The 22,833-nt window shown below is 34.7% G+C and overlaps 9 protein-coding genes across 9 annotated transcripts; 5 read left to right on the forward strand and 4 right to left on the reverse strand.

The window, feature by feature from the left end:
• Positions 1-44: 44 nt before the first annotated feature.
• Positions 45-436, forward strand: MONOS_17908 (uncharacterized protein; the record flags this gene model as incomplete). Its single annotated transcript, XM_067870875.1, has 4 exons — positions 45-89; positions 137-182; positions 259-338; positions 383-436. The coding sequence occupies 4 exons, from the start codon at positions 45-47 to the stop codon at positions 434-436; spliced, it is 225 nt and encodes a 74-aa protein (XP_067723778.1).
• Positions 374-1,595, reverse strand: MONOS_11853 (uncharacterized protein; the record flags this gene model as incomplete). Its single annotated transcript, XM_067864424.1, has 3 exons — positions 374-1,237; positions 1,305-1,405; positions 1,453-1,595. 3 exons carry the CDS (start codon positions 1,593-1,595, stop codon positions 519-521), a joined length of 963 nt encoding a protein of 320 aa, XP_067723779.1. The 3' UTR covers positions 374-518.
• A 473-nt stretch (positions 1,596-2,068) lies between these two features.
• On the forward strand, positions 2,069-5,899 carry MONOS_11854 (putative nucleolar protein 9). Its single transcript, XM_067864425.1, has 8 exons — positions 2,069-2,183; positions 2,230-2,383; positions 2,438-2,594; positions 2,661-2,822; positions 2,918-3,149; positions 3,279-5,158; positions 5,279-5,383; positions 5,479-5,899. The coding sequence occupies exons 1-8, from the start codon at positions 2,090-2,092 to the stop codon at positions 5,677-5,679; spliced, it is 2,985 nt and encodes a 994-aa protein (XP_067723780.1). The 5' UTR covers positions 2,069-2,089; the 3' UTR covers positions 5,680-5,899.
• On the reverse strand, positions 5,893-7,454 carry MONOS_11855 (uncharacterized protein). The gene has a single exon (XM_067864426.1). The coding sequence runs from the start codon at positions 7,427-7,429 to the stop codon at positions 6,314-6,316; it is 1,116 nt and encodes a 371-aa protein (XP_067723781.1). The 5' UTR covers positions 7,430-7,454; the 3' UTR covers positions 5,893-6,313.
• Positions 7,455-7,460: 6 nt separating this feature from the next.
• MONOS_11856 (uncharacterized protein) lies at positions 7,461-11,029 on the forward strand. Its single transcript, XM_067864427.1, has one exon. It carries the CDS (start codon positions 7,497-7,499, stop codon positions 10,071-10,073), a length of 2,577 nt encoding a protein of 858 aa, XP_067723782.1. The 5' UTR covers positions 7,461-7,496; the 3' UTR covers positions 10,074-11,029.
• A 3,100-nt stretch (positions 11,030-14,129) lies between these two features.
• On the reverse strand, positions 14,130-15,001 carry MONOS_11885 (uncharacterized protein; the record flags this gene model as incomplete). The annotated part of the gene is made up of 3 exons (XM_067864457.1): positions 14,130-14,441; positions 14,639-14,658; positions 14,881-15,001. The coding sequence occupies 3 exons, from the start codon at positions 14,999-15,001 to the stop codon at positions 14,130-14,132; spliced, it is 453 nt and encodes a 150-aa protein (XP_067723783.1).
• An 88-nt stretch (positions 15,002-15,089) lies between these two features.
• Positions 15,090-15,786, forward strand: MONOS_11884 (uncharacterized protein; the record flags this gene model as incomplete). Its single annotated transcript, XM_067864456.1, has 2 exons — positions 15,090-15,231; positions 15,449-15,786. 2 exons carry the CDS (start codon positions 15,090-15,092, stop codon positions 15,784-15,786), a joined length of 480 nt encoding a protein of 159 aa, XP_067723784.1.
• A 3,549-nt stretch (positions 15,787-19,335) lies between these two features.
• On the forward strand, positions 19,336-20,746 carry MONOS_11883 (uncharacterized protein; the record flags this gene model as incomplete). The annotated part of the gene is made up of 3 exons (XM_067864455.1): positions 19,336-19,365; positions 19,411-19,564; positions 19,628-20,746. The coding sequence occupies 3 exons, from the start codon at positions 19,336-19,338 to the stop codon at positions 20,620-20,622; spliced, it is 1,179 nt and encodes a 392-aa protein (XP_067723785.1). The 3' UTR covers positions 20,623-20,746.
• Positions 20,747-21,097: 351 nt separating this feature from the next.
• Positions 21,098-21,856, reverse strand: MONOS_11882 (putative cathepsin B5 cysteine protease; the record flags this gene model as incomplete). The annotated part of the gene is made up of 1 exon (XM_067864454.1): positions 21,098-21,856. The coding sequence occupies one exon, from the start codon at positions 21,854-21,856 to the stop codon at positions 21,098-21,100; it is 759 nt and encodes a 252-aa protein (XP_067723786.1).
• Between the last annotated feature and the right edge of the window lie 977 nt (positions 21,857-22,833).

The raw sequence follows: 22,833 nt of genomic DNA on the forward strand, positions 1-22,833 counted from the left end.
TTGAAAATTTGCAAAACCTAACAATTGATCGACTTGAAAATAATATGAAGAAGCTGTGGGAAGAAATTATTTCGGAATCCAAAAATCTGGTATTAGTTTTTCTTTTGATTATCGAAATTCAATTCATTATTTTCAGGAGCAAGCATATCAGCGATTACTGGTTCAACACAAAAAAGAAGACGGTTTTTCAAAAAAAAAAAAAAAATTAGTTGTTTTTACTGTATTTTATTATTTTGTTTTTCACAACTATTTCACAAGATTGGAGACAAAATCTTATAAATGATCATGAAATGAGGAATCTAATTCTATCGGATCTCAAAGAGTGCTCCGATGCGGATGTATGATTCCTATCATCTTTCTTTTCCATAAATATTTCTTTCAGATTTTAACGGTATATTTGGCATCATGGACTCTCAGTCCATACTTTCCTTTGTGAAAGCATAACGGAACGGGTCAGGCTCATGTAAATACTTTCAGAGAAACAAAGTTATCAATAAATACTCTACGCATTCCTGATATCATCCTTTGATACCGCGAAGAACTTCACGACATTGGATCCAGTGCCATTCTTTTTCTTCAGACTTCATTGAATCTTCTGCCAACTCTATAATCTTAAAAGATAAGAGAAGAGCAGGAGAAGTCGCTGCGCTTATGGACGAAGACGGAGCATAAGAAGAACTTGAAGAAATTTCAGGCTCTTTTCCGCAAAAGTACATCACAAGACTTTCGCCTTTCTTCTTCTCTCTTATTGGCTTTTGGATTTTTTCTCTTCTTGCTGGAGTTGCTTGATATTCATGATAAGACAATTCGTGTTCCTCTAAAAACTCATTCTCGCTAACTTCACTTGGCGCTTTGGATTCTTCTTCGCATTTTTCTTCTCCGTCTTCATTTTTATCTTCTTCGACACTCAATGATGTCTTTGCTAAATGCTTGGCTTTGATTGCATCATTATCATCCAACTTTTTGATTTGCTTTGCTCTTTCTTTCATTCTGTTGATCATAGCCTTCGTTCCTCCTTTTTCATCAGATTTTTTCTTCCTACTTTCATTCTGCGAGGTTGTGTGCAATGAGCATAATTCGGGATTGGATTGCTTCGAAAATTGAGTCTGTGACGCTGGATGAACAGCTGGTCGAAGAAGGCACTTTTTATCAAAAAATGTGAAATACTTCACAAAGAAATTTGAAGGTATCTCTCGCTTGGCAGAGCACAGTGCAAGAAGGTACATTTTTGTGACTTCTGAAATTTTTAATAGATATTTATATTTTTAAATTATTTGCTTCACAAAACAAATTTTCATTCAAACTCGCTGTGGTTGGTAAAGATGTTGTTGCCTGAATCAAAAATAAAAGTGTTCTTCGTATACAATCCGAAATCTGCCCTTTTGTTGGTTTTTCTGTTGAATAACTTTGAAAAAAGAAAATTGTGAAGAATCAAAATTATTGATGGCAAACTTTTGTTGAAAAATAAATGTAAATCTTTCTCTAATTGTCATAATGCTTGGACCAAAACATAAAGCAACACAAGGAATTTGCTGGGACACATCGTTTTGTTTTGTTTGATCAACACCAAAAAGTGAATCAATCGAAGAAAGCATTGAAGAAATGCTCTCGAGAAACTGCAATTAGAAAAATGTTATTACACAAAAAACAAAAAATAAAATAAAACCTTATTGTATTGTCTCAGTTTATGTGAAGTTCTGGAAAATAAATTCTAAAGAAAAATGAGATTTTTCAAAAAGAAAATAATCAATTTTCTTTATTCAAACTAATTGTTTCTTCATTTCTTCAACAGGTGAAGGAATTTGTTGTCTAATGAACAATAGATTTAATAAGCATTCTTTTAGAATAGCAGCGCATATATCATGAGAAAGTGGAATCTTAAAATGAATAGGTAAATCAATTGTAAGATTTTCCATTTGAATTTTTTTTTTCTGTATTCAAGTGTTCGATTTAATTTAATGTATGAAATGCGGGAATTATTTTATGTAACTTTCAAATTAGCACACAAATTACAAATAATAACACAACGATCCCAATAATCAATAATTTTATTTAAAATATTAGGGGTACAAAATTTAACAATTTTAAGATGGCTTCTGAGGAGCGAAAAGGAATGGAAAATGTCCGCAAATATTTTGCAGGAATTGAAGACGTATTGGACTCTGGTACTATGGAAGAAGAAGGTTTTAACTTTCTTGATTTGTGAAGAATTAACGAGTTTTTTAATAGATCGATATATTCTGCTTGAAAACGTTTTTAGTGAAATGAAGGAAAAAGAAGTCAGATATATATGTGATCCTTATTGCAGTAGAGTTCTCGAAAAACTCCTTAAGCTTGCTTCAGAGAAGCAATTGAGACGTTTTTTCCAAAATATAATTCCTTTGTTTGCAAAACATTGACAAATATTTTTGATAATATTTATCTTATCAATATTCAGCACTCATAAAATAATATACAACCATAACGCATCGAATGTTGTGGAACTTCTTTTGACACAAGCTTTCAATTATTCTGACAATGTTCAAGAATCAGAAGCTGCTGATGATGAGGAGCCAATACAATCTCTCCGTGAATTAGTTTCTTCGTTTATTGGAGTTTGAAGCTTCTTCTTCTCTTTCTTTTTTTATAGAATGTTTTTTGCTGATAACTAACTTTTGAAGCATATTCGTGATCACATGTGGGACGTGATGTCCGATGTTTATTCAAATCACGTTTTCAGAACTTTTCTTGTATGTCTTGCTGGATGTAAATACGAAAAACCAAAGGGGAAAGATTCGCATGCTCGTTCTAGTCGAAAGAGCGCTGAAAAGCAGATTGTTGCTGTATGATGTTCTTAGTCAGTTGAGAATATTAAAAACCATCTAATTTATTTCTTTCATTTATTTTTTGTTTTTTTATTTGATATTCGCTTCAATAGCATAAACCACTTCCATTTCCAGCTTTGTGGGATCAGATTGTGCAACTTCTTATTGGATTGCCTCATCTGCAGATGAATACAGTCAGTACATTGTGTCACTATATTGTATCTCTTGTTTATCAAGACTTCTTTCAAATTGTTGCAGCATTGAGAAATTATGTGAAGTGCAAGGGAATAATGAAAAGCTCCTCATCAGCTCCGTCTTTGGCATCTAACTTATTTAACAAAGACGGTTTGTGTCTCAATTAACTATATTTTTGCCTTTCCTTTTCACTTCTATTTCTTTTATATTGTTACCGTTTCATGTTATTTAAATTTTTGATATTCTTTTTATCATTTTCTTTTTATTCCCTTCATTCAGAATGTGTTCCAATGAGTGCTCTTTCATCGGTGAGACAGGCTGCTCTTCGAGAGATCGATTATGAGGATATGCTGAAAAGAGTATTGGGCAAGGTTTATTCAACATCTCCGATCTGCAATGAAGAGAATGATAATAAAGGGGAAAATGAAATGAAGGATAATGATGATGATGAAGAGGAAGAGGAAGAAAGGGAGGAGGAAGAAGAGGAAGAGGAAGAAGAGGAAGAGGAAGAGAAGGAAAAAAGAGTTAAAAAACAAAAATTAGAAAAAACAAAGAGTGAAAAGAAAAAGAAAGATTCCAAAGAAGATGATGAAAATGAATTAAAAGAAAAAAAGAGCAAAGAAGAAGACGAAGATAAGGAAGAGGAGGAGGAAGAGGAAGAGGAAGAAGAAGAAGAAGAAGAAGAAGAAAGTGAGTCATTTGAGCATATGTCACAGCCTCAGCGCATGTCACTTCCATCTCTTGAAAACATATCCTCTCCGATGTATTCTTTGATGCTGGACACAATTGGCTCTCGTGTGGTCGAAGTGATCATTCGAGGGATGGAAGAGCAGACGCTGCGCGGATTCATCTCCACACACAAAATTGATGAGTATTTGATTCCTCTTTCACTGCATTATTCTGCGAACCATGTTGTGCAGACGATTATGACTGTTGTGAATGATCCGTTTTTGGGCACAGAAATTGTCGATATGCTTTTGAATGAGCTGGAACTGCTTGTGAAAGGTGCTCCTTTCGAAGAGAAAAGTGCAACAGAAGAAAAACAGGGGAAGGGTGAGAAAAGATTGAAAGGAGATGGAGAAGAAGAAAAAGAAAGCGAAGGACAGTCTGAGAAGGATTCGAAAGAAAGTGAGCAGAGCGAATATGGAAATGAGAATGAAAGCTATGCGAATGATGGGGGGATGAAGACAGGAGTCATATTGGAGTTGTTCAAAATGTGTCAGCGGTTTCATTACAAACAGAAAGAGATTTTGAAGAGCATGAAGAACATTTTGTGTCCAAAGGGGCAAAAAGAAATTGAAGACGAGGCAGAAAATGAAAGCAGCGAAAATGATGAAGTGGAAAGTGAAGAAAACGAAAAAAAATTGAAAAAAGGAACTGAAAAAGAGAATAAAGACAAACAAAAAAAAGAAGAAAAAGATGGAGATGAAGATCTAACTCCAAAGAAAAGACGTCGATCAGAAGCTGCAGCATCATCTTCCAATTCTTCTTCTTCTTCTTCTACTACTACTACTACTACTACTACTACTACTACTGTTACTCCAAATTCATCGAATCCTCCTTTGTATGCCTTCTTCCTGCAGCTAATCCAACTTGGACTGACACCATCTTCTCTGTTTTCTGAGATGATTCCTCAGTTTGTGCTGTTCAACAACGATCTGATTGAGGCAGACAGAAAAATGAGTTTAAAAGAGAAAAAGCTTCAGGAATCGAAGAGTGGCTCATCAGCCTCAACTGCACAGAAGTCGAAAAAAGAGAAAAAAAAGCAAGGAAAAGACTCGAAAGAAGCAAAGCAAAACAGCTCAAAAGAAGAAAAAGAGGAAGATATCGACATTTCTGCAGACATTCCCATTCCGCCACTTGCTGTGTCATACTACGGATGCCAAATCTGCTCTGTCATCACCCAATTTGAGTCTGCCCCGTCTCAGCTCTTCTTCGCCTCTCTTTTTTCGCTAAACAAATGTGCTTCTTTGACCCTTTCGTATCATCCAGTGGGATGCCATTTTGTGCAGTCTCTTCTGCGCAGCGAGGCAATCACTCGAAAGAGGAAGGCTGAATGGCTTGTGTGTGTGTGCTCGAATGCTGAGAATCTTGCACGTGACAAGTATGGCAGCAGAGTCGTTGAAGCAAGCTACGAAATTGGAAGCCAATGGATAAAAGTGTGTGAATTTGTGTGAGTGAGTTTTACAGTTAGAATTTGCTTCAACAATTTTTCCTTTTTTTTTTCCTTTAACATTTAATATTATCATTTGAATATTTTTATTTTCTTCTTTTGTTAGGAACAAATCTGCCGTCGGCTGATGGAAAACTCAAAAGATGTGACTGCATCTCCGATTGGCCGCATTGTGTTTAACAAATGCGAAGTGCATCTTTTCTGGCATCAGGTCTGATTATTAAGTTTTTCAAGTCTTTTATTTTTCATTTTTTGAATGGATTTTTATCTTCATTTTATCCTGTTGAATGTGATATGTGAATGCAGAATAATGAGTGGAGAAAGCGCATCATGCAAAGAGAAAAGGCAAAGGAATTGTTTACTTCTGATAAATCTCCTTCCAACAAAGCCACAAATAAAAAACAGAATTCAGGAAAGAAAACAGAAGGAAAACAGAAAAACATCAGCAATCCAAAGCAAAGATTTCCAAATAAGAAGCAGAATCGTAGAGAGAACAAAAAAAGATGATTCAAAGACACACTTCAATGTTAATATAAGCACTTCACGGTAATGTTGTTACAGTTGGTTTTGGAATGTTAAAAATACACCGCAATTTGTTTATTAATCTTCTCTTTTTCCATGATTTTTTTTTCATGACTTTTTCTCGAACATTCTTCACTTCAAAAAAAGTTGTTGGAGAGGTGGGAAAATCGCGGGAAAAGTGAAGACAGACAAGAAAAATTGAAAACTTTATGTTTTTGATAATTTTCATCATTTTTTATTAAGATTTGTCAAAACTCATTCAGAAAGCCAAAAGGAATTCTGCAAACAATATACAAATAAATGATAATATAATAGAAGATAAAATATTTGCTAGGAATCGTTAAACACATTTCGTGTTGAAGCAACGAAATATCAAACATAATTTCGGAAAAAAAAATGTGAATATTCAGATTGATGAAATCGAATTAGAAAGCTGAAGACGAAAGCTGAATGGGATTTTTCGTTCAGAAAATTGCACAATTTCAAGGAACATAATTTAAGGATGGCAAATGAAGTGCATAATCTCATCTCTCAAATACTACACAAAAACTTATTGAAGAAGAATTTATAAGAACACAAATTGAATGAATAAGTTGATATGTGCAAAGCATAAGTTCATTCAAGAAATTGATATCAACCCAACAAGCAAAACAATCAACCCCACCCACATTTTTTTCCATGCGACGCATATAATTCCTGCACTCTTCTGCTCAGCAATAAGAGGAAAAAACCACGCTGTAATGTTTGAGCCTGTGCTCATTCTGTCAACAGCTCCAACACGAAAGACATGACCGATATCATCGCCAAGCCTTGTTGAAAGCATCTTCTCAGATTTAACGAGCCAGAACTCGTCGCCTGGCTTTTCTTCGCGCGGAGAGCGCACACCCCAGCCCATAAGAGTCAGCACGTAAGGAACCTTATCTTCTGTTGTTTCTGCTGAGACTAAAACTGATGAGTCCTCGTCGAATTTTTCAGCAAAATCAAACCAATCCTTGAATGGTATTTCCATTGTTATAATGCAGTGCCCGTATGCAAGCATCAAATCTTTGATAACGTCCGCAGGCTGATTAACAACTTTTAACATCGCATATTTGTTTTTAAAAAATAATTCGAATTGATCACTATTTGTGCATTTTGCAGGGCATTCTTCAGTTACACTCAAAGTTGAAGAATAACAGGTATCTTCCACAAATCCATTCTTTATTGCTAGTGGAAGAGCTGATGGTGTAATGTGGTCGCATTTATCAGAAGGTCGATGACGAGTCCCTTCGTCATTGTTATAGAGACCAACACATGATAATGAGTGACTTATTGAAATTGAATGATTACTACGATCATCCAAATACATGTTCAATCCAAGCGCATCATAAAATGATCTAACTCCTTCTGAAACATCGTCCCAGTCACAATTCTTGGATGCATCCTCGTAAGATATCTTATACTGTTTTAAATTTGACAGTCTAGCTTCAGGGATCAAAGTAAAGTTTTGAGAAAGTGGTCTTGGATTATCGTATGATAGACAATAGTTCGATATCATTTCTATTGTCGTATTCTTATAAGACACAAAATTCGAATCATTGACTGAATAAAAATAGTAGCCCTTTTCCAAAGCAGCTTGAGGCTTCCTTTCTAAATGTGTGTGCAAGCCTTTTGCCGATAAATTCTTAGCTTCAATGGTATCATTGCTAATTTCGCAAAGCGCCAAATAAATGGAAAGCAAAATATTAAAAATCATCTCTTTATCATAAGTATTTGCGTTTGGGAGTAATGATCTTTTATTTTTTTTTTCAATTAACAGCTGCATGATGACAATTTTATTGTTGCTATTTTGGATTACAATAAATTGTTTATTTTACACGGGGATGGAGGAAGGAGTTCGACTTCCAACTATTATTGATTGCCCACAAACAAAATGCGCATCTTCTTCACATGTTTTTGATGTTACTAACGCTTCTCTGACAATAACATCGATCTCCATGAGCAATATCTATAATTTTCATCTTTTTTCTTTGTCTAATGCTAGTAAACTTTACTTATTTTCATGCTTTCTCAATGGAAATTATTCAGATAATTCTATTTTTCTTCAAAAAGATTCGGAGATTATTCTGAATCAAGTATCTGTTAATCATAAAAACAAAAATTTCATAACACATATTGTTGAGTCACCTAGTAAATTGGGTTCTATTTCTATGGCACATATGATTTTTTCCGACTGTTGTACAATAGGGGATTTACCATTGCTTGGCAATGAATATAATGTTAATGTTTCGATAGACAACTGTCAATTTAGTAATATATCGAGTAAGGTTCCTTTTTATTACATGGATCTTAAGCATGATTTATCAAAATGCGTAATTCAGCATTCTTCATTTTGCAATTGCGAAGATACTCTAAGGTCATCAATTGTTTGCTTTGAAGGCTACAAAGAATTTAAAAGTGTAAATTGCTCATATGAATATATCCGAACAAAGGATAGCTTTTGGAAACGTAATAAATCTAAAATGAAAAATCAAACATATGTGAGCTCTCAAAATATACGAGAATCAGCTGAATTTTCAAATTGCATGTTTTTGCGTTGTACGGCACGCAATGGAGGAGCCATTCGCATCATGAGCAGAGATTCTTATCTCACTATTATTAGCTGCAAATTTGATGAATGCTCTGCTGATGAACTTTGTGGAGTCATTTGTGCTGTTTCGTCAAGTGGAACGTATACTCCGTTTTGGGTTAAAATTGAAGACACAAGCATGTGCAACTGCTCTGCGCAATCGTGGGGAGGAATTGGAATTGCAGGAACTTTATTACTGCAGAAAGTGAAAGCGGAGAATATTAGTGCTTATGATACAGGATTCGTACTGTATGATCCAGTCGTGCAAGATGTCACATGGACAGAAGTGACTGCTTCAAAATGCTCTTCAAATGGGACGAGTCGCTATGAAGGCGATGGCGGCTGCTTTTACATCGAGCAAATAGATCACAGTATTTTCCTTAAAAATAGCTCGTTTTCGTTCAACTATGCAGCTAACCGGGGCGGAGCATTTCTCTTTGCTTATTCTGCAAATGCCTCGGTGCAATTCACATTTTGCCGCTTTGTGTCGAATGCGGCAGATGGGAAGCTGAATTACGGCAGCAGCAAAGCAAATGGTAAGGCGATGGAGATATTCGATGCAATGGCTGACAGAAAAAGAGGCGAGCTCGGAAAAATGAGCATGGAAGCTGAGCAGAGTCGGAACATTGTTCTATCAGCAGCCAGCGAAAGTGGAAACGACATCTTTTGCACGCAGCAGGTGGCGTCTCTGCTGTCTGCATCGTCTTTCGAGAATTGCTCCTCGAACAGCAGCAGCCCACTTGTGTTTGTCGAGGCAAGAGGCGCCTTCGACAGCTGGATAACAGACAGCAACAGCAGCAAGAACGGCAGCAAGACAAACGACCCATACAAAAGCTTTGATTTCTTCCTGCAGTTTCTTTCGATAATCATATCAGTCTGTATGGTTATGGGTGTTGCGGTCTTTTGCTGCTATGCCTGCAAAAAATTTTCGAAAAGAAAAAGAGCAAACGAGGATGATGAAGAAGATGGAGCCCAGAGAGAAAGGAACGGAAGACGCACTCAAAGGAATCGCGGCAGAAGAGTGAATTATTCTGAAGAAATGACTTCTGCCAATGAGCATGTGAATATTCCTTCGATGGCTGTTCTGCCTCCTTATTCTGTAGCCACTCAGATGGATGGCGAAGTGGCTATTCCGGCAGAGCTGCCGGCTGCTGAGCAAAATGAGAATGCTTCCCAAACAGAAATTCCAGCCATCCTGTTATCTCCTCCGTCATCAACTGCCTCAGCCTCAGCGTCTGTTTCTTCACTTTCTCCTAATCACACAGATCACACTTCATTCCAGTCACAATACCCATCAACAACACCCTCGCCATCAGCGATGTCGAGTTCTCAAGCTCAGCATCCACCTTCTTCTCTTCCTTCGAACGTTCCTGCTTCTTATCCAGCTGTTGCTTCAGACAGCGAGAATGCTTTGTATGAAGTGGTGAACAATGCTCTCCCTTCACCTTCACTTTGTGTGACTTCTACTTTTCCTTTGTTTCCTTGTCCTCAGAATGCCTCTTCCTCTTCCTCTTCCTCTTCTTCTTCTTCTGATGGATTGTCCAGTTATGGTGCTTCTTCCTCTCACAGTTTGAGCGAGGCTGGTCATTCAGCTTCTGCAAGCGCATCAACAAGCATGTATGAAATGCCCCTTGCCAGTCAATATTCGTCCTCAGCAGTCGCTGTTCGCTCAGATTCTTCAGAAGAATATTCTCCAAATGCTGCATCTGCTTCAGATGGACTCAATATTTATTCAGGCATCAAAAATTCGCCAGAAGAGATCATCATGTAAGGAAGTGAATGCACATTCTAGTGAACATGATTTTTGTTTTTTTCATGAGAATTGCCTTTTGTGGTGATTTGATGGTTGATTTAATGTTTGTTATTTTTTTTTTATGAAAAAATGTGTTTTCATCAAGAATCTTTCTTTTTTTATTATATTTTGTGATTCCTTTGTGCAATCTATATTATTTGAATATTTACAATGTATTTGTTCGTTTTTTTGTTGAATCTTTTTGGTTTTTCCATTTCAGTAAATCAACATTTCCAATTAGAAATTTAATTCAATGTTTTGATTTGCTTTGACAAGTGAAGTTGTTTTATCAGAGTGATGATGTTGAGAACATAGAAATTGACATTTCTTTCGCTCTGAATTTTTGTTCCTTTTCTTTTTGTAAAATTTCATCATTTTGATTTGTCACATAATTCTTTTAAGCAATTTATTATTTATCTCAAAATGAAATATTGCAAATCCTAACCCCTTTCCCTATTATGAATTTTAAGTTATTCGTTTCTTTGCTAATATTTTATTTTATAACTATTTTTGATTTTGAAATATACACCAAAAATAATTCAAATTCGAAAAAAAATAATTCGAATTCGGAAATTAATAGGGTCAACTTTTCAATGGGACTTTTTCCATTATTGGAACTTTTTTTGTTTTTGCTTGCAAAATTCTGAGAAATGAGAAGTAGTTTTCAGCATTTTAAAAATCCTTTTTAACAAGTTTTATTCTATTTATTTGCAATTTGTTTTTATATTTTTACTTGTTACACATTGAGAAATTTCGTTTTTTTGTTAAATTTAAAAGGACTTTTTCTAGCCAACTGGGAATCGCTCAAGAAATTGGGGACATGTTTTATATAGCATTTGCTTCGAACTATTAATCTTTAAAACCTTTTTTTTCACAAACATTTTTTTCTTGATTTTTTCGCATTTCAAATTTTCATCAACATGATAACATAAAACTGATTATTTCTTTATTAATATAATGAAATGAAAAAAATAAAAATATGATATGAAAAACAAATACTTTAATAATGAAGTGTTGAAAAAATAAAATATTCTCATTTTCTATTTGTCAAGAATTTAACTTTGTTACTAAAGTTTGATCGAAGATCATTTTAAGTTTGTGCCTTTTTGTCTGTTTGAGACAAACAGAAAATGAGAATACAGATATCGCATAAAATACCGGACATCGCACAAAATACCGGACAAGATCGATATCTCAATAACCGCAAGAAGAAAAATTCTGATAATTTCCCTCAAAATACATCTCATCAATGCAAACTCATTTGATACACAAGACTGTTAAACCAGCTTCATTTGTGCTCAGAAAAAATTATCGATTGAAATCTCGTTGAAACTCAAAATCCTATTTCTCCGAGTATTAAATGATAATTTTTTCTGAGCACAAATGAAGCTGGTTTAACAGTCTTGTGTATCAAATGAGTTTGCATTGATGAGATGTATTTTGAGGGAAATTATCAGAATTTTTCTTCTTGCGGTTATTGAGATATCGATCTTGTCCGGTATTTTGTGCGATGTCCGGTATTTTATGCGATATCTGTATTCTCATTTTCTGTTTGTCTCAAACAGACAAAAAGGCACAAACTTAAAATGATCTTCGATCAAACTTTAGTAACAAAGTTAAATTCTTGACAAATAGAAAATGAGAATATTTTATTTTTTCAACACTTCATTATTAAAGTATTTGTTTTTCATATCATATTTTTATTTTTTTCATTTCATTATATTAATAAAGAAATAATCAGTTTTATGTTATCATGTTGATGAAAATTTGAAATGCGAAAAAATCAAGAAAAAAATGTTTGTGAAAAAAAAGGTTTTAAAGATTAATAGTTCGAAGCAAATGCTATATAAAACATGTCCCCAATTTCTTGAGCGATTCCCAGTTGGCTAGAAAAAGTCCTTTTAAATTTAACAAAAAAACGAAATTTCTCAATGTGTAACAAGTAAAAATATAAAAACAAATTGCAAATAAATAGAATAAAACTTGTTAAAAAGGATTTTTAAAATGCTGAAAACTACTTCTCATTTCTCAGAATTTTGCAAGCAAAAACAAAAAAAGTTCCAATAATGGAAAAAGTCACATTGAAAAGTTGACCCTAATTCAATTTCGTAATTTATAAATTCGATTTCGAAAAAAAACAATTCAATTTCGAAACGAAAATCTTTTTTGATTTGTGGAATGAATAACTTGTGTTAGGTGTTTTGAATTCTTTAAATTGGGTGATTTTTTTTGATATCATAAAAAAAGATCAAAAATCGAAAAAATATAATCTGTAGTGGTATTTATTGATCAAAAAGTTAAATTGGTATTTCATAAGTATTTAGCTTTTATTTCTGTCATATATATTTGTTTTATTTATTAATATAAAAAATCATACCTTTTTGATAATCTTGGTGCAAAAAGAATTTTTTTTGATCAAGTTAAATAAAAATGAACCTAAAACTAATAAAGTTAAACCAACAAAACACATCAATAAGAAACAAAAGATTCTTAACCTATTGAACAAAGCTAATAAAAGGAAAAAACATTTAAAAAAACTTTAAAGAATAAAATTAATATGAGTATTTAAATGTTTTTTAAAAAAAAGCATATGTTTTCCCTTAATCCAGCTGAAACCTCATCTAAATGTTTTCTTATCTGCTGATCTGCTCAACAGATTCTGCAAACGAAGATTGTGCTATTTTGGAAACTGCAGTTAGTAAGAACACTTTACTCAACATCGAAACTTCTCTTTTAATTCTTCATTAAAAATACAGGTTTTATTTTTTTCTCGATTCACTACATGGTTTCCTATCATTTCAACTCGACATTTTAAAATTCTCCCTTCGTTAACTTCGTGCTTTTCCTAAGTTCCTGCTTTTGTTGCTTTGTGAAGAAATTATCATTGAATTCCCCTCATCCATCATTCGTCTTTTGTTTATGCCATTTCTTTCCCTCTTTCATCATCATCTTCCTCTATCTCTTGATCATCCTTTTCTTTCGTTTTTGCTTCCTCCTCATTTCACTCTCTCCATCATCACTCTCATCTCTCCAGGCGGAAACAATTTCTTTTGCTTCACAAGCAACTCACTTTGATGATAAAAATTGATGGCCTTCCGCTCTTCTTCCAAACCTTCTATCTTCTCTTTCTCTTCCTTCCGCTCTCGGCATCAGCAGCAATTAAACAATGGCATGCCCAGTTCTTCACTCCCTTGAAAGTTTGACTCATTCTGAATTCTTTTCCCTTTCTCTTCAACTTAACTTGATCTTTCCAATGTTTGCTCTCAGAGTAATATGTGAGCGCTTCATCGAAGCTTTCTGAGAAGTCTATAAGTTCTATATTATTGGCCGTTCTGTGAGCGTTATCAATCATCAAGAATTCAGATTGTGGAATAAGTTGCAGCTTGGGAGAAGAAGAAGAGGAAGGGAATGAAGGAGAAGGAGCAAATAGCTGAGGAATTTATATAACCCTCTTTCAAATACGATTCTGAAAGAAGAAAATCATTCTTGTTGTTGAAGAGCGCACTCAGTGACTCAGATATGGCAGTTCTTCTCTTCTCATTGGACCATGTTCCCCTGTGGCTGTTTTGCCCCGCCTTTTACTGATGTGGAGAAGCTGCATGCGTTCTTCCGGCAGTGGGTGGAGCATGAAATGGTGGGATCGGTTTAACATAAAATTAGTACTGAGGCAATCAATGAAATCTGCAGCAAAGGTGAGTTCAGGAAAGAACGCAGTCGAGATAAAGTGGGAGAATGACTTTGTGTGCGAAGAGAAGACGGACATAAACACCATTCTTCTTCTTCTTCTTCTTCATTTCTTTTGTGATACTCTCCTTTTCTTCATCCTCTTCATCCTCCCCTCCTCCATGTCTTCTCTTGTTCCTCTTTTTCCCAACAGGTGCATACAGATTAAGCAAAGTGCCAGCAGTTATTATTTTCGCTATGTCAGTCTCCGTTGGTGAAGCCATTATGCCAAAAAGATTTGGCCCAACACACCAGCTCAGCAAACGACGCAGCAGCTCTTCCTTCGTGACCGTTGACTCGCTGTTCGCTTCTTTATCCTTCTCGTTTCTCTTCTCCTTCTCCTTCTTCATCCAGCCCTCTTCCTTCAGCAAGCGCCTCGATGATTTCCGACGCGTTGTTCCGCACAATCGCCTGTGGTGAGAACATCAGCTCGACAAGCTCGTTAAACAGCGCCTTGTCGAGCGAGCTGGCAAAAAGCTTGAACGACTTGTTGGTCAGCAATAGAAGGATGGAAGAAGCCTTGCCACTGTTTTCAGGGCGTGGTGGGTGCAGCAGGAAGCGGATGAGCTGGAGAATGCCGTAGCGCAGAAATGCAAAGTGGAACTCGGTGCCGTTGGTGATGAACTTGTTGATTACACGAAGAGAAGAAGAGACAAGAGGGTGCAAACGGAAAATTGAATGTGAATATTATTGTGTGTTTGTGAATAACGAAAACGAATGAGTGAAAAAGTGGGGGGGAAAAAGGAAGAAGAAAAAGAATTTGAAAAGAAAGATAGAAAAAAACTTGTGAACGAAATTTCTATTAACAGTTTCTGGTAAACCTCATGTATTTGATCAATTGCTTTGCAACAGCATCATTCAGTAAATAAGCTTGATTCACTAAGCAGGATAATTGCATAATCAAAGCTATTAGTCCACCATGATTACTATTCATCATTTGAGAGCGAACAAAAAATTTAAATAAAGATAAATATTTGAAAAGCAAAATACAGATTAACAAAAATAAATGAAACAATTAATGAAATATATTTTATTTTATAGAAAAAATAACAATTTTCCATACAATTCTGGTTCACTATGTGGATCATTGAGTTTAGTCCCCTCAGCCTGTGGATGTTGTCGAAGCAGCAGACCACTAACTGTTCAACAGGAAACGCACAGCGCAGCGAAGGTGGAACATCCATTGACAGAAAAGCGCTGCAAACGACACTGGCACACAGTTCAATCACATTCTGCAACTTCACTTTGAACTAACGCCCAAAGCTGTGCTTGATGAATGGCAGTGTTGGGGAGGGAGAGGAGAAAGAGGAGAATGAAAAAGAAGAAGAAGTTGATGATGATGATGATGTGGGAAATGAAGAAGAAGTGAATGAAGTTGATGTGCTTGCAGACGCAAATGTTGAGAAAGTGAATGGTGTTTCTATAATCTGTTGATGAATCCTTCTTCGATTTTTGATTTCAGGAAGAAAATCTGAGCAAAAAGTGGTTAGAATCTTCACAGGCTTATTTTTCGTCTCAGCTTCTTTCTTCTTCTTTTATGAGAAACCTTTTTTCTGTGCCTTTTTTATGCATCTGCCAAATCCTTCTTTTCCTTTTTCTCTTCCTTCTCAATATCCGCACGAATTCCCTAGCTTGCTGTACATGTTGCGTGGTTCAGAAGGATGCTTTGTGGCTCAAATATATCCCCCGTAGCTTTCATGTTGCTGCTTGCAAATACACCTGCATTGCTCAACTGTCCTTCACAAGAATCGCTCGAGGTGTCGGTATAGTCACAAGAGGTGGGAGCGAGAAGGAAGAAACAGAAAAAGAAGGAGAGGAAGAAGACATTTTTGATAAAGAGGTAGTGCTTGGGATAGATATGTCGAGTGTCTTCTTTGCGACCGAAAAGAAGTCAGTGAAGGGAGATGAAGGATTGAGTGGCTTCGGTGGAGTGTCAACAAGAACAGAAGGAGTTGACAATTGGATGTGAAAAAAGGGAGAGAAAGAGGGGAATGTAATTATCAAGGGGAATACATTGTTTTCGGTGTGCAGCTTCGCAGAAGAGTGTGCTGTTGCACGGGCAGAATGTCTCTGCTGTTCACTTCTCTTCTCCTTCGCCCTTTTTCTGTTGCTTCCTGCAGGTGCTTTGTATCGAAAGTATCAATTTGCGATACGGAAAACTCATCGGTCTAATTTGTCTTCATCTTTGTCTTTTGTTCTTCCAGCTGATTTCCTTTTTTATGAGTTGCATTCAACTTGCATTTGTATATCTCTTTTTTTGCCTCTTCCATTTGAACATGCAATCATCTCTCTTCGCTCCTTGGAAGTGTAATAAACCGAGAAAATAATTGCGATGTGCTTAAAAGATCATATCCCCTTCTCAAACACATTCACACATTCAGCACAGCCGGAGTGTGGAAGCCGTACGAAGTGCTTAAGGATAGCGGAATGTGCTGCTGCAAAAGAGGAAAGCAGTTCAAATGCGCGTCCAGCAATCCAACAGAAGGCATTTGAAGCGATAATGTCGATGTTAAGAGAAAGAAAACTGAATGAAATAACGATTGGTGTGTGCAATCAAGCTGCCGATTGAACAGTTAACGCAAATTTGAATATCGATGACTTAATCCAATGCGAAATGTGAAGAAATATCAAAGAGAAAGGAGAAGAAGGCGAAGAAGAGGCAAAGACGAAGTTCAAGTCGAAAAATGTGAATATATGTGGTGATAGAGAAATGCGCAATCCGTCAACTGGCGTTTCTGAAGAAGATAGAGAGGATACTTTGCGTGAAGTCGTTGATAAACCAAATCGTCTAGCTTGTTGGATAAACTTCAGATTGGTAAGAAAAAATTCAATCACAAAATTTTTGACAAACAGATTGTGGAAATCAATCTTGCTGTATTTCTTTGTAGTCTATTAACTTTCTTAATGCGATGTCCTCTTCTTCCTCTTCAAAAATAAAATATGTTGATGTCTCATAATTTCTTTTCTTTTCTATTTTTCCTCTTCCATTCATCTCTTCTTTTACTCTGAAAAGTATCAAACTCTTCCTTTTCTTCACATTTCGCAATTTCTTCCAAAAAATCTTCTCCTCTCATAAAAAATACCCCTCTCCCATTTGAAAGCTTCACAATAGTCCTCTTCTTTCCCGCTTTTGCCCTCTTTTCTTTCTTTTCAAAATCCATTTCTCCAATCAACAATAAGTCCCCTTCATCATCTTCATCCACTTCTCTACATATTTTCAACATTATCTTCTCCAAATCTTCATATGCTCTTTCCCCATCTCTTTGTCTCCAAATTTTCTTTCATTCAAAAACCCTTTTTGTAATATTCACTTTCAAAAATACACTCAACTCTCTCCCTCTCCCACAAATAATCATCTTCCATCTATTCTCTGCCCCATGTCCCTCCTGTATCTTGCGTTGATGAGATAAACATCAAATACGACTTTTGGTGGTTGAGGATATTATTAAAGGAGATGATCATGCCAAAAACAGAAAAAACACCTCTGGACATCCACCACAATGTGTACGGGCTGAGAAGACTCTCCAGTGAGATACACGATGTATTTTGTGGAGATGCATTCAGTGCTGTATTCAACCATTCTGAGGCTGAAATGGAGAGATTGATTTATTTTTGGAATGATGATGGCTGTAGAAATGAAGCTGTTTGGCAAAAAACAGTCGAAGGGCAGTTTGGTCTTTATTTATTTTCTTTATATGAATATTTGCCTGTTGACTGTTTTTGTGTTGTTTTCAGGGCAGGAGGCGGAAAGGAATGAAAATGAATGAAAGCGGGATATCTCGTTGTGCATGGTGGCTATCGAGTTGAGCCAGCAAATTCATATGGAAAGTGCTCGGGATGAAGGGATTGGGAAGGGAATTGGAGATGATATTTTCATATGCAAAAACAAGGATATTTTTCAATGATGAAAATGGAATTTGAGCAGAAAACATGAATTTCACATTTTTCTGAAGGAAAGGAAATCAACGCAATTGAAGGAACTTAGACTTCCGGAAATGAAGGTTGCTGAATTTTCTGTTGAAACATCAAAATTTGATTGGTTTCATTTAATATTAATCGATTTCAACTTTTCTTATTCTATTCTTTTTCAATAACATTATTTAACAAATATTTGGAAATGAGATTATTTTATAACGTTATTGTAATTATTGTTATCATGTTTTTAAACCCAGAAAACTTATGTTTTGTTCTGTTCATTTAAGTTTCGATTTTTTTTTGAATAATTTTTTTAAGTTTTTTTCAAAATTTGTAATTAAAACAATTGGAAACAAATTAAAATTAACAAATAAATAATAATAATAATAATTAGAGCAATATATTTGTGAGATCATCACTTTTGTTTTTCTTTTCAAAGCAACCCTTAAGGAAAATAATTTTTGATCAAACGTCGGAATTTTTTATGATATCAAAAAAAATCACCCAATTTTTATCTCATCTGCAAATTTTGTTTATCAATATTTGAAAAATGGCGCATTTTCATTTTAAAATTTTCTTTCATTTTGAATGAAAATTTATTGATTGAAATTAATTTGAAATGGAAATAAATACATTTTCATGGTTAAAACCGATATTATCCAAAAATTTTCCTATGAAACAATCACATTATTGTGAAGAGATAATTCAATAATCGTGATTGAATTTTTTCTATTTTTATTTGGTTATTCAACAGAATGAATTTTTATAAAATTATTATTATTTGAGTGATGAATTACAAAAATGAAAAAATAATTTTAAAAAATTGATTTATTGATTGTTGCAATAAAAAAAACAGTTTTCCATGAGTAATAAAATTTGATTGGTAAAAAAACAACGTGAACTTTTCTGAAATCCATTCTCGAGATAAATTAAAATTTTCGGTTTTAAATGAATTTCGAAATTGAAGTAGGGTTATAATTTTATCTTGACCTTTTTTTTATCAAGACCTTTTTTATAATTAATCATTAACTTTTCCCACAATTTCATATTTTTAAAGATTTTTAAGTTTATATATGAATTCAATAGATAAAAATAAATACATTTTGAAACAAACCCAATTTCGCATGGGGGGAGATGGGGGGGTTTAGCCCCTTCGTTGAACTTCTGTGTGGAATTGGAGGGTTACATGGGGAATAAAACCTTTTGTTTGTGAAAAATGTAATTTTTTGATTTTTTTTAAATTCATTTCAATTAAAAAAATAAAAAATTATTGTGATCTTAAAAATATTAATAAAAAAATGTAAATGGCAACAGAAATAAAATTAAAAGAAGGTCAGAAAAAATTACAGAGAGCAATGTCTTCACGCAAGTTCAGGAAATACCACAGTCGGTTGGAGTGAATTGCTCACATCGTTGTTGATGGAGTTGTTCGCATTACGGATGCTATTAATTCCAAGGAATTCAGCCGAACAGGAATAAAGAACGCAGTTGGAGCTCTGAGAAAAGGAAGGCTGGTTGGTGAAGTTAGCAGACCTGCAGCAGTAGTGGGTGAATAGGAACAAAGAGTTTTAGACATTATTCACATTGAAGCAAAGTCTGGAACATGTCTCACTTAAAAAAAACTAAAGAATTGGTTTGTTCAATTTTTATTAATATGTTTTAATCATTTGTTTTTCAGATAGAAAATGTTATAAACGACAACGATGATGAAGACGCAACATTTTCCGAAGTTTCAATGTCAGCCACGTATGGCTTTGCCAAGCGTCATCCTGAGATGATGACTGGAACGCCGAAGAATTTGGACATTAACAGACTGGCTGTTTCGTGCAGAAGTGTTTTTTAACCCTGGTATAAAACACTCGACGAGCTGCATGAAAAGTTCCATTGCAATTCAGCTTTGATTGTAAATGTCGATGAATCTTCAACGCGCGTTCCCACAGACTCAAAACGGCTTGTAGTTCATACAGCAGATTCAAAAGCAGGTTTTACGAAAGAACCACAGAGGATGATCAATTCAACATTCGTAGCAGCTGTTGCAGCGGACGGATATTCCTTTCCTTCTGTCATTTTGTGGCCAAGCGTAAACCTGCCAGATGAGCTGAAATGCCTGTTATCTCCAACGCTTGAGATATGGGCAAATGGAAGCGACTGGATGGATAACGAGTGCTTTAAAAGGCATGCTCTCACCGTTCTTCTACCTTCTGTCATCGAAAGAAGAAAGCGCATGTCACTTGAAAACGAACACATTCTTCTCCTTCTTGGTTCTCACACTTCTCGCGCAGATCCATCGATCTGGCGAGAATTCCAAAAGCAACAAGTCGACGTTTTAACCTTTGTGCCACACAGCACACACCTCTGTCAACCACTGGACAGAGGTGTGTTTGCTGTGTTCAAATCTGAACTGACAGACAAATTTGAGGCTCCATCTTCTTCTTCATCTTCCTCCAAACGAGCAGCAATTTCCGACGTTCTGCCTCAAGCCATCCACACTGCATTATCACCTTCTGTAATTCAGAAAGATTTCGTCTGCAGTGGTGTTCTGCACAATTCTTCTGGGCCAGTTCTTTTGAAACTTCCCGAATCTTCAATTTACACTCTTCCATCCCTAAGAAACAGATTCAACTTTTATGGAAAAGTGATAGCCGACGAAAATCTTTTAGAGAAATGGGAAAATCATTTGAAAATGAATATTGAAAGGGAAAATGAAATGGATGAAAAGGAGAAAGATGAAGTGAAGACTGTTGTGGATGAAAAGAAAAAAATAAAAAGAAAATTTCTTCATTTGAAAAACGATGATTCTGAAGATGAAAAGAAAGATAATTCATTAAATCGAGGTGAAGGAAAAAGGAAAGTTATTAGAAGAATTAATTCTGATTTTGTTTTCTTTTAATCATGTTGTTTTTTTTAATTTTTTTCACTTCATTTTTTTGGGTCAGAATAAAGAAAAAGGGCCAGGATAAAATAATAACCCTATTCATTTTCGAAATTGAATTATTCTTTTTCGAATTTGAATTATTTTTGGTGTATTATCTGAATCGAATAAGCTTTAAACAATTGTTTTCCAGGAATCAGTTCCATTTATTTGTTGTTTTGCCTTGCTTTTATTCAAAAGATATTTGAATTCTTGAGCACTTTATAAAGGATAAATAAAACAACTTTTTGCATAAAGATAATTTCAAAGCAGCTTCTGTTCTGCTCTGTAAACGAAATAAGACAGTAATAATAAAAGAACAAACTTTTGATTATCACTAAAAACTAAAATATTTGGAATTATAAAATAACCTGAAGAAATGAAATGTCTTAACATAATTTTTTTAAAACAATAATTTTTTTCAAATTTAAATTCATTTTCTTCTTTCTTAATTCTATTTTTCACAGCTCACATCACCTTCGAATGCGTTTCCTTCAACACTGCATTCATTTTTGCCGCGAAGCAACTTGAAGAATCCTCGATCACCCCATCCCTTCCCCCAAGAGTTAGCACAAAGCCAATAAGGCTTATTGTTCTCAACACCCCATCCAATGCATTTCACAGCGTGATATCCCATCTTCAATGGAACTACATGATGATAAACCCCGCTTCGATAAAACATGAAATCAATGTACACGGCCATTCCAAATTCTACTGGACCTTTTGTGAAAATAGCCTCTTGAATCTCCGAACCATGGAGCTGCCGATAAGAATCGGCTTTATGACGAATGACAACAGAGCCATTTTTGCACTTTGACGAGCATGATCCAGTTAAACCACATCCGCTCGTATATGGCATGCATTCTTCCGTTGTAATGCCCTTTTCTATTGCCCATTTCCAAGAAGTTTCAAACCGCCCACCATTGCATCCCATATCTAATTCGTCGCACGATACAAGATCTTGAGGCGAAAGAACACCTTTAGAACATCCAACAATGTCGAATCTATCCGAAAGAACTTCTGTTAGCGCAAAAGCCCAACAAGATCCGCATTTCTTTTGGTCACGTATTGGATGAATTTTGTGGGGCCATTTTTCTCTTGAGTCAAATGTTGATGGTAGGTGATATGCTTCTTCATAAGGTTGGAAAACTTCATTAATTGGTTCTTGCATAAGCATTTCCCTTATTTGATTTATGCTCATCTTAGAAAACATGTTATCTTGAGCAACCCAACTGATAGATGGATTTGAATTAATAAATCGAACAATATCATCATCGCAAAAGCATCTGGTCAAAAAGCTTGCAAATAAAACAAAAAACATTATTAAATATATAGTCAGATAAATGCAACGGTTTTTTGAGCAACAATAGAAATTCACACTACAGTTTTCTGCGAATTTTTCGAAACTTCTCAAAATCTTCAATTGAATTTTCAACCACTTTCTTTTTCTTCAAAGTTTGAATATTGATATTAAAAGTTTTTCAAAAAATAAAGAAATGAAAAGAAAATTTTCATTTTCTCAATTTATCATTCTTTCTTTTCCATTCGCAAATCTAAGTTATATATCGTTAATGATCAATTCAAGAAAATGATTTTGAGTGTCAAGTTATTTTTATTGTTCATTTATGAATTTGTAAAAATTAAACCAGAATAAAAAATAATACTAGGATAATAACTCATCATTGTTTGAATTTTTAAAATACTTTTCACAGACATCAACATACGCAGTTCTCAAAACAATTAGCAAAAAAAATTGCTCAAACAAACTTGAATAATTGAATGACTTAAAGTTACAGCACTTAATAAAGAAACCTTTTCTGCATTTTTTCCTCACATTATGTTATGTCTTTAAAGAAAAAGCAACGAAAAATCCAACAAATTATTAAACAGAGAGAGGGAAATACAATCTCAATTAAAAATAAAAATAAAATTCTCATAAAAAATATATGTTAAAATACATCACAAAAGTTAAAAATAAATGTATTACAGAGTCAAATCATCTTCACAGACATTTCTCATATTCAACAACATAGAAATTCTAATGCTTTTCCTCCTTCGTTTGAAAAAAAGAAAGGAAAGAAAGAAAAGAATAAGAATAAGAATAAGAATAAGAAAAAGAAAAAGAAAAAGAAAAAGAAAAAGAAAAAGAAAAAGAAAAAGAAAAAGAAAACTGTCAAAACTCATTTGAAA

The sequence above is a fragment of the Monocercomonoides exilis genome (genome assembly GCF_001643675.1).
Source record: "Monocercomonoides exilis strain PA203 chromosome Unknown scaffold36-1065637, whole genome shotgun sequence".
Classification (NCBI taxonomy): Eukaryota; Preaxostyla; order Oxymonadida; family Polymastigidae; genus Monocercomonoides; species Monocercomonoides exilis.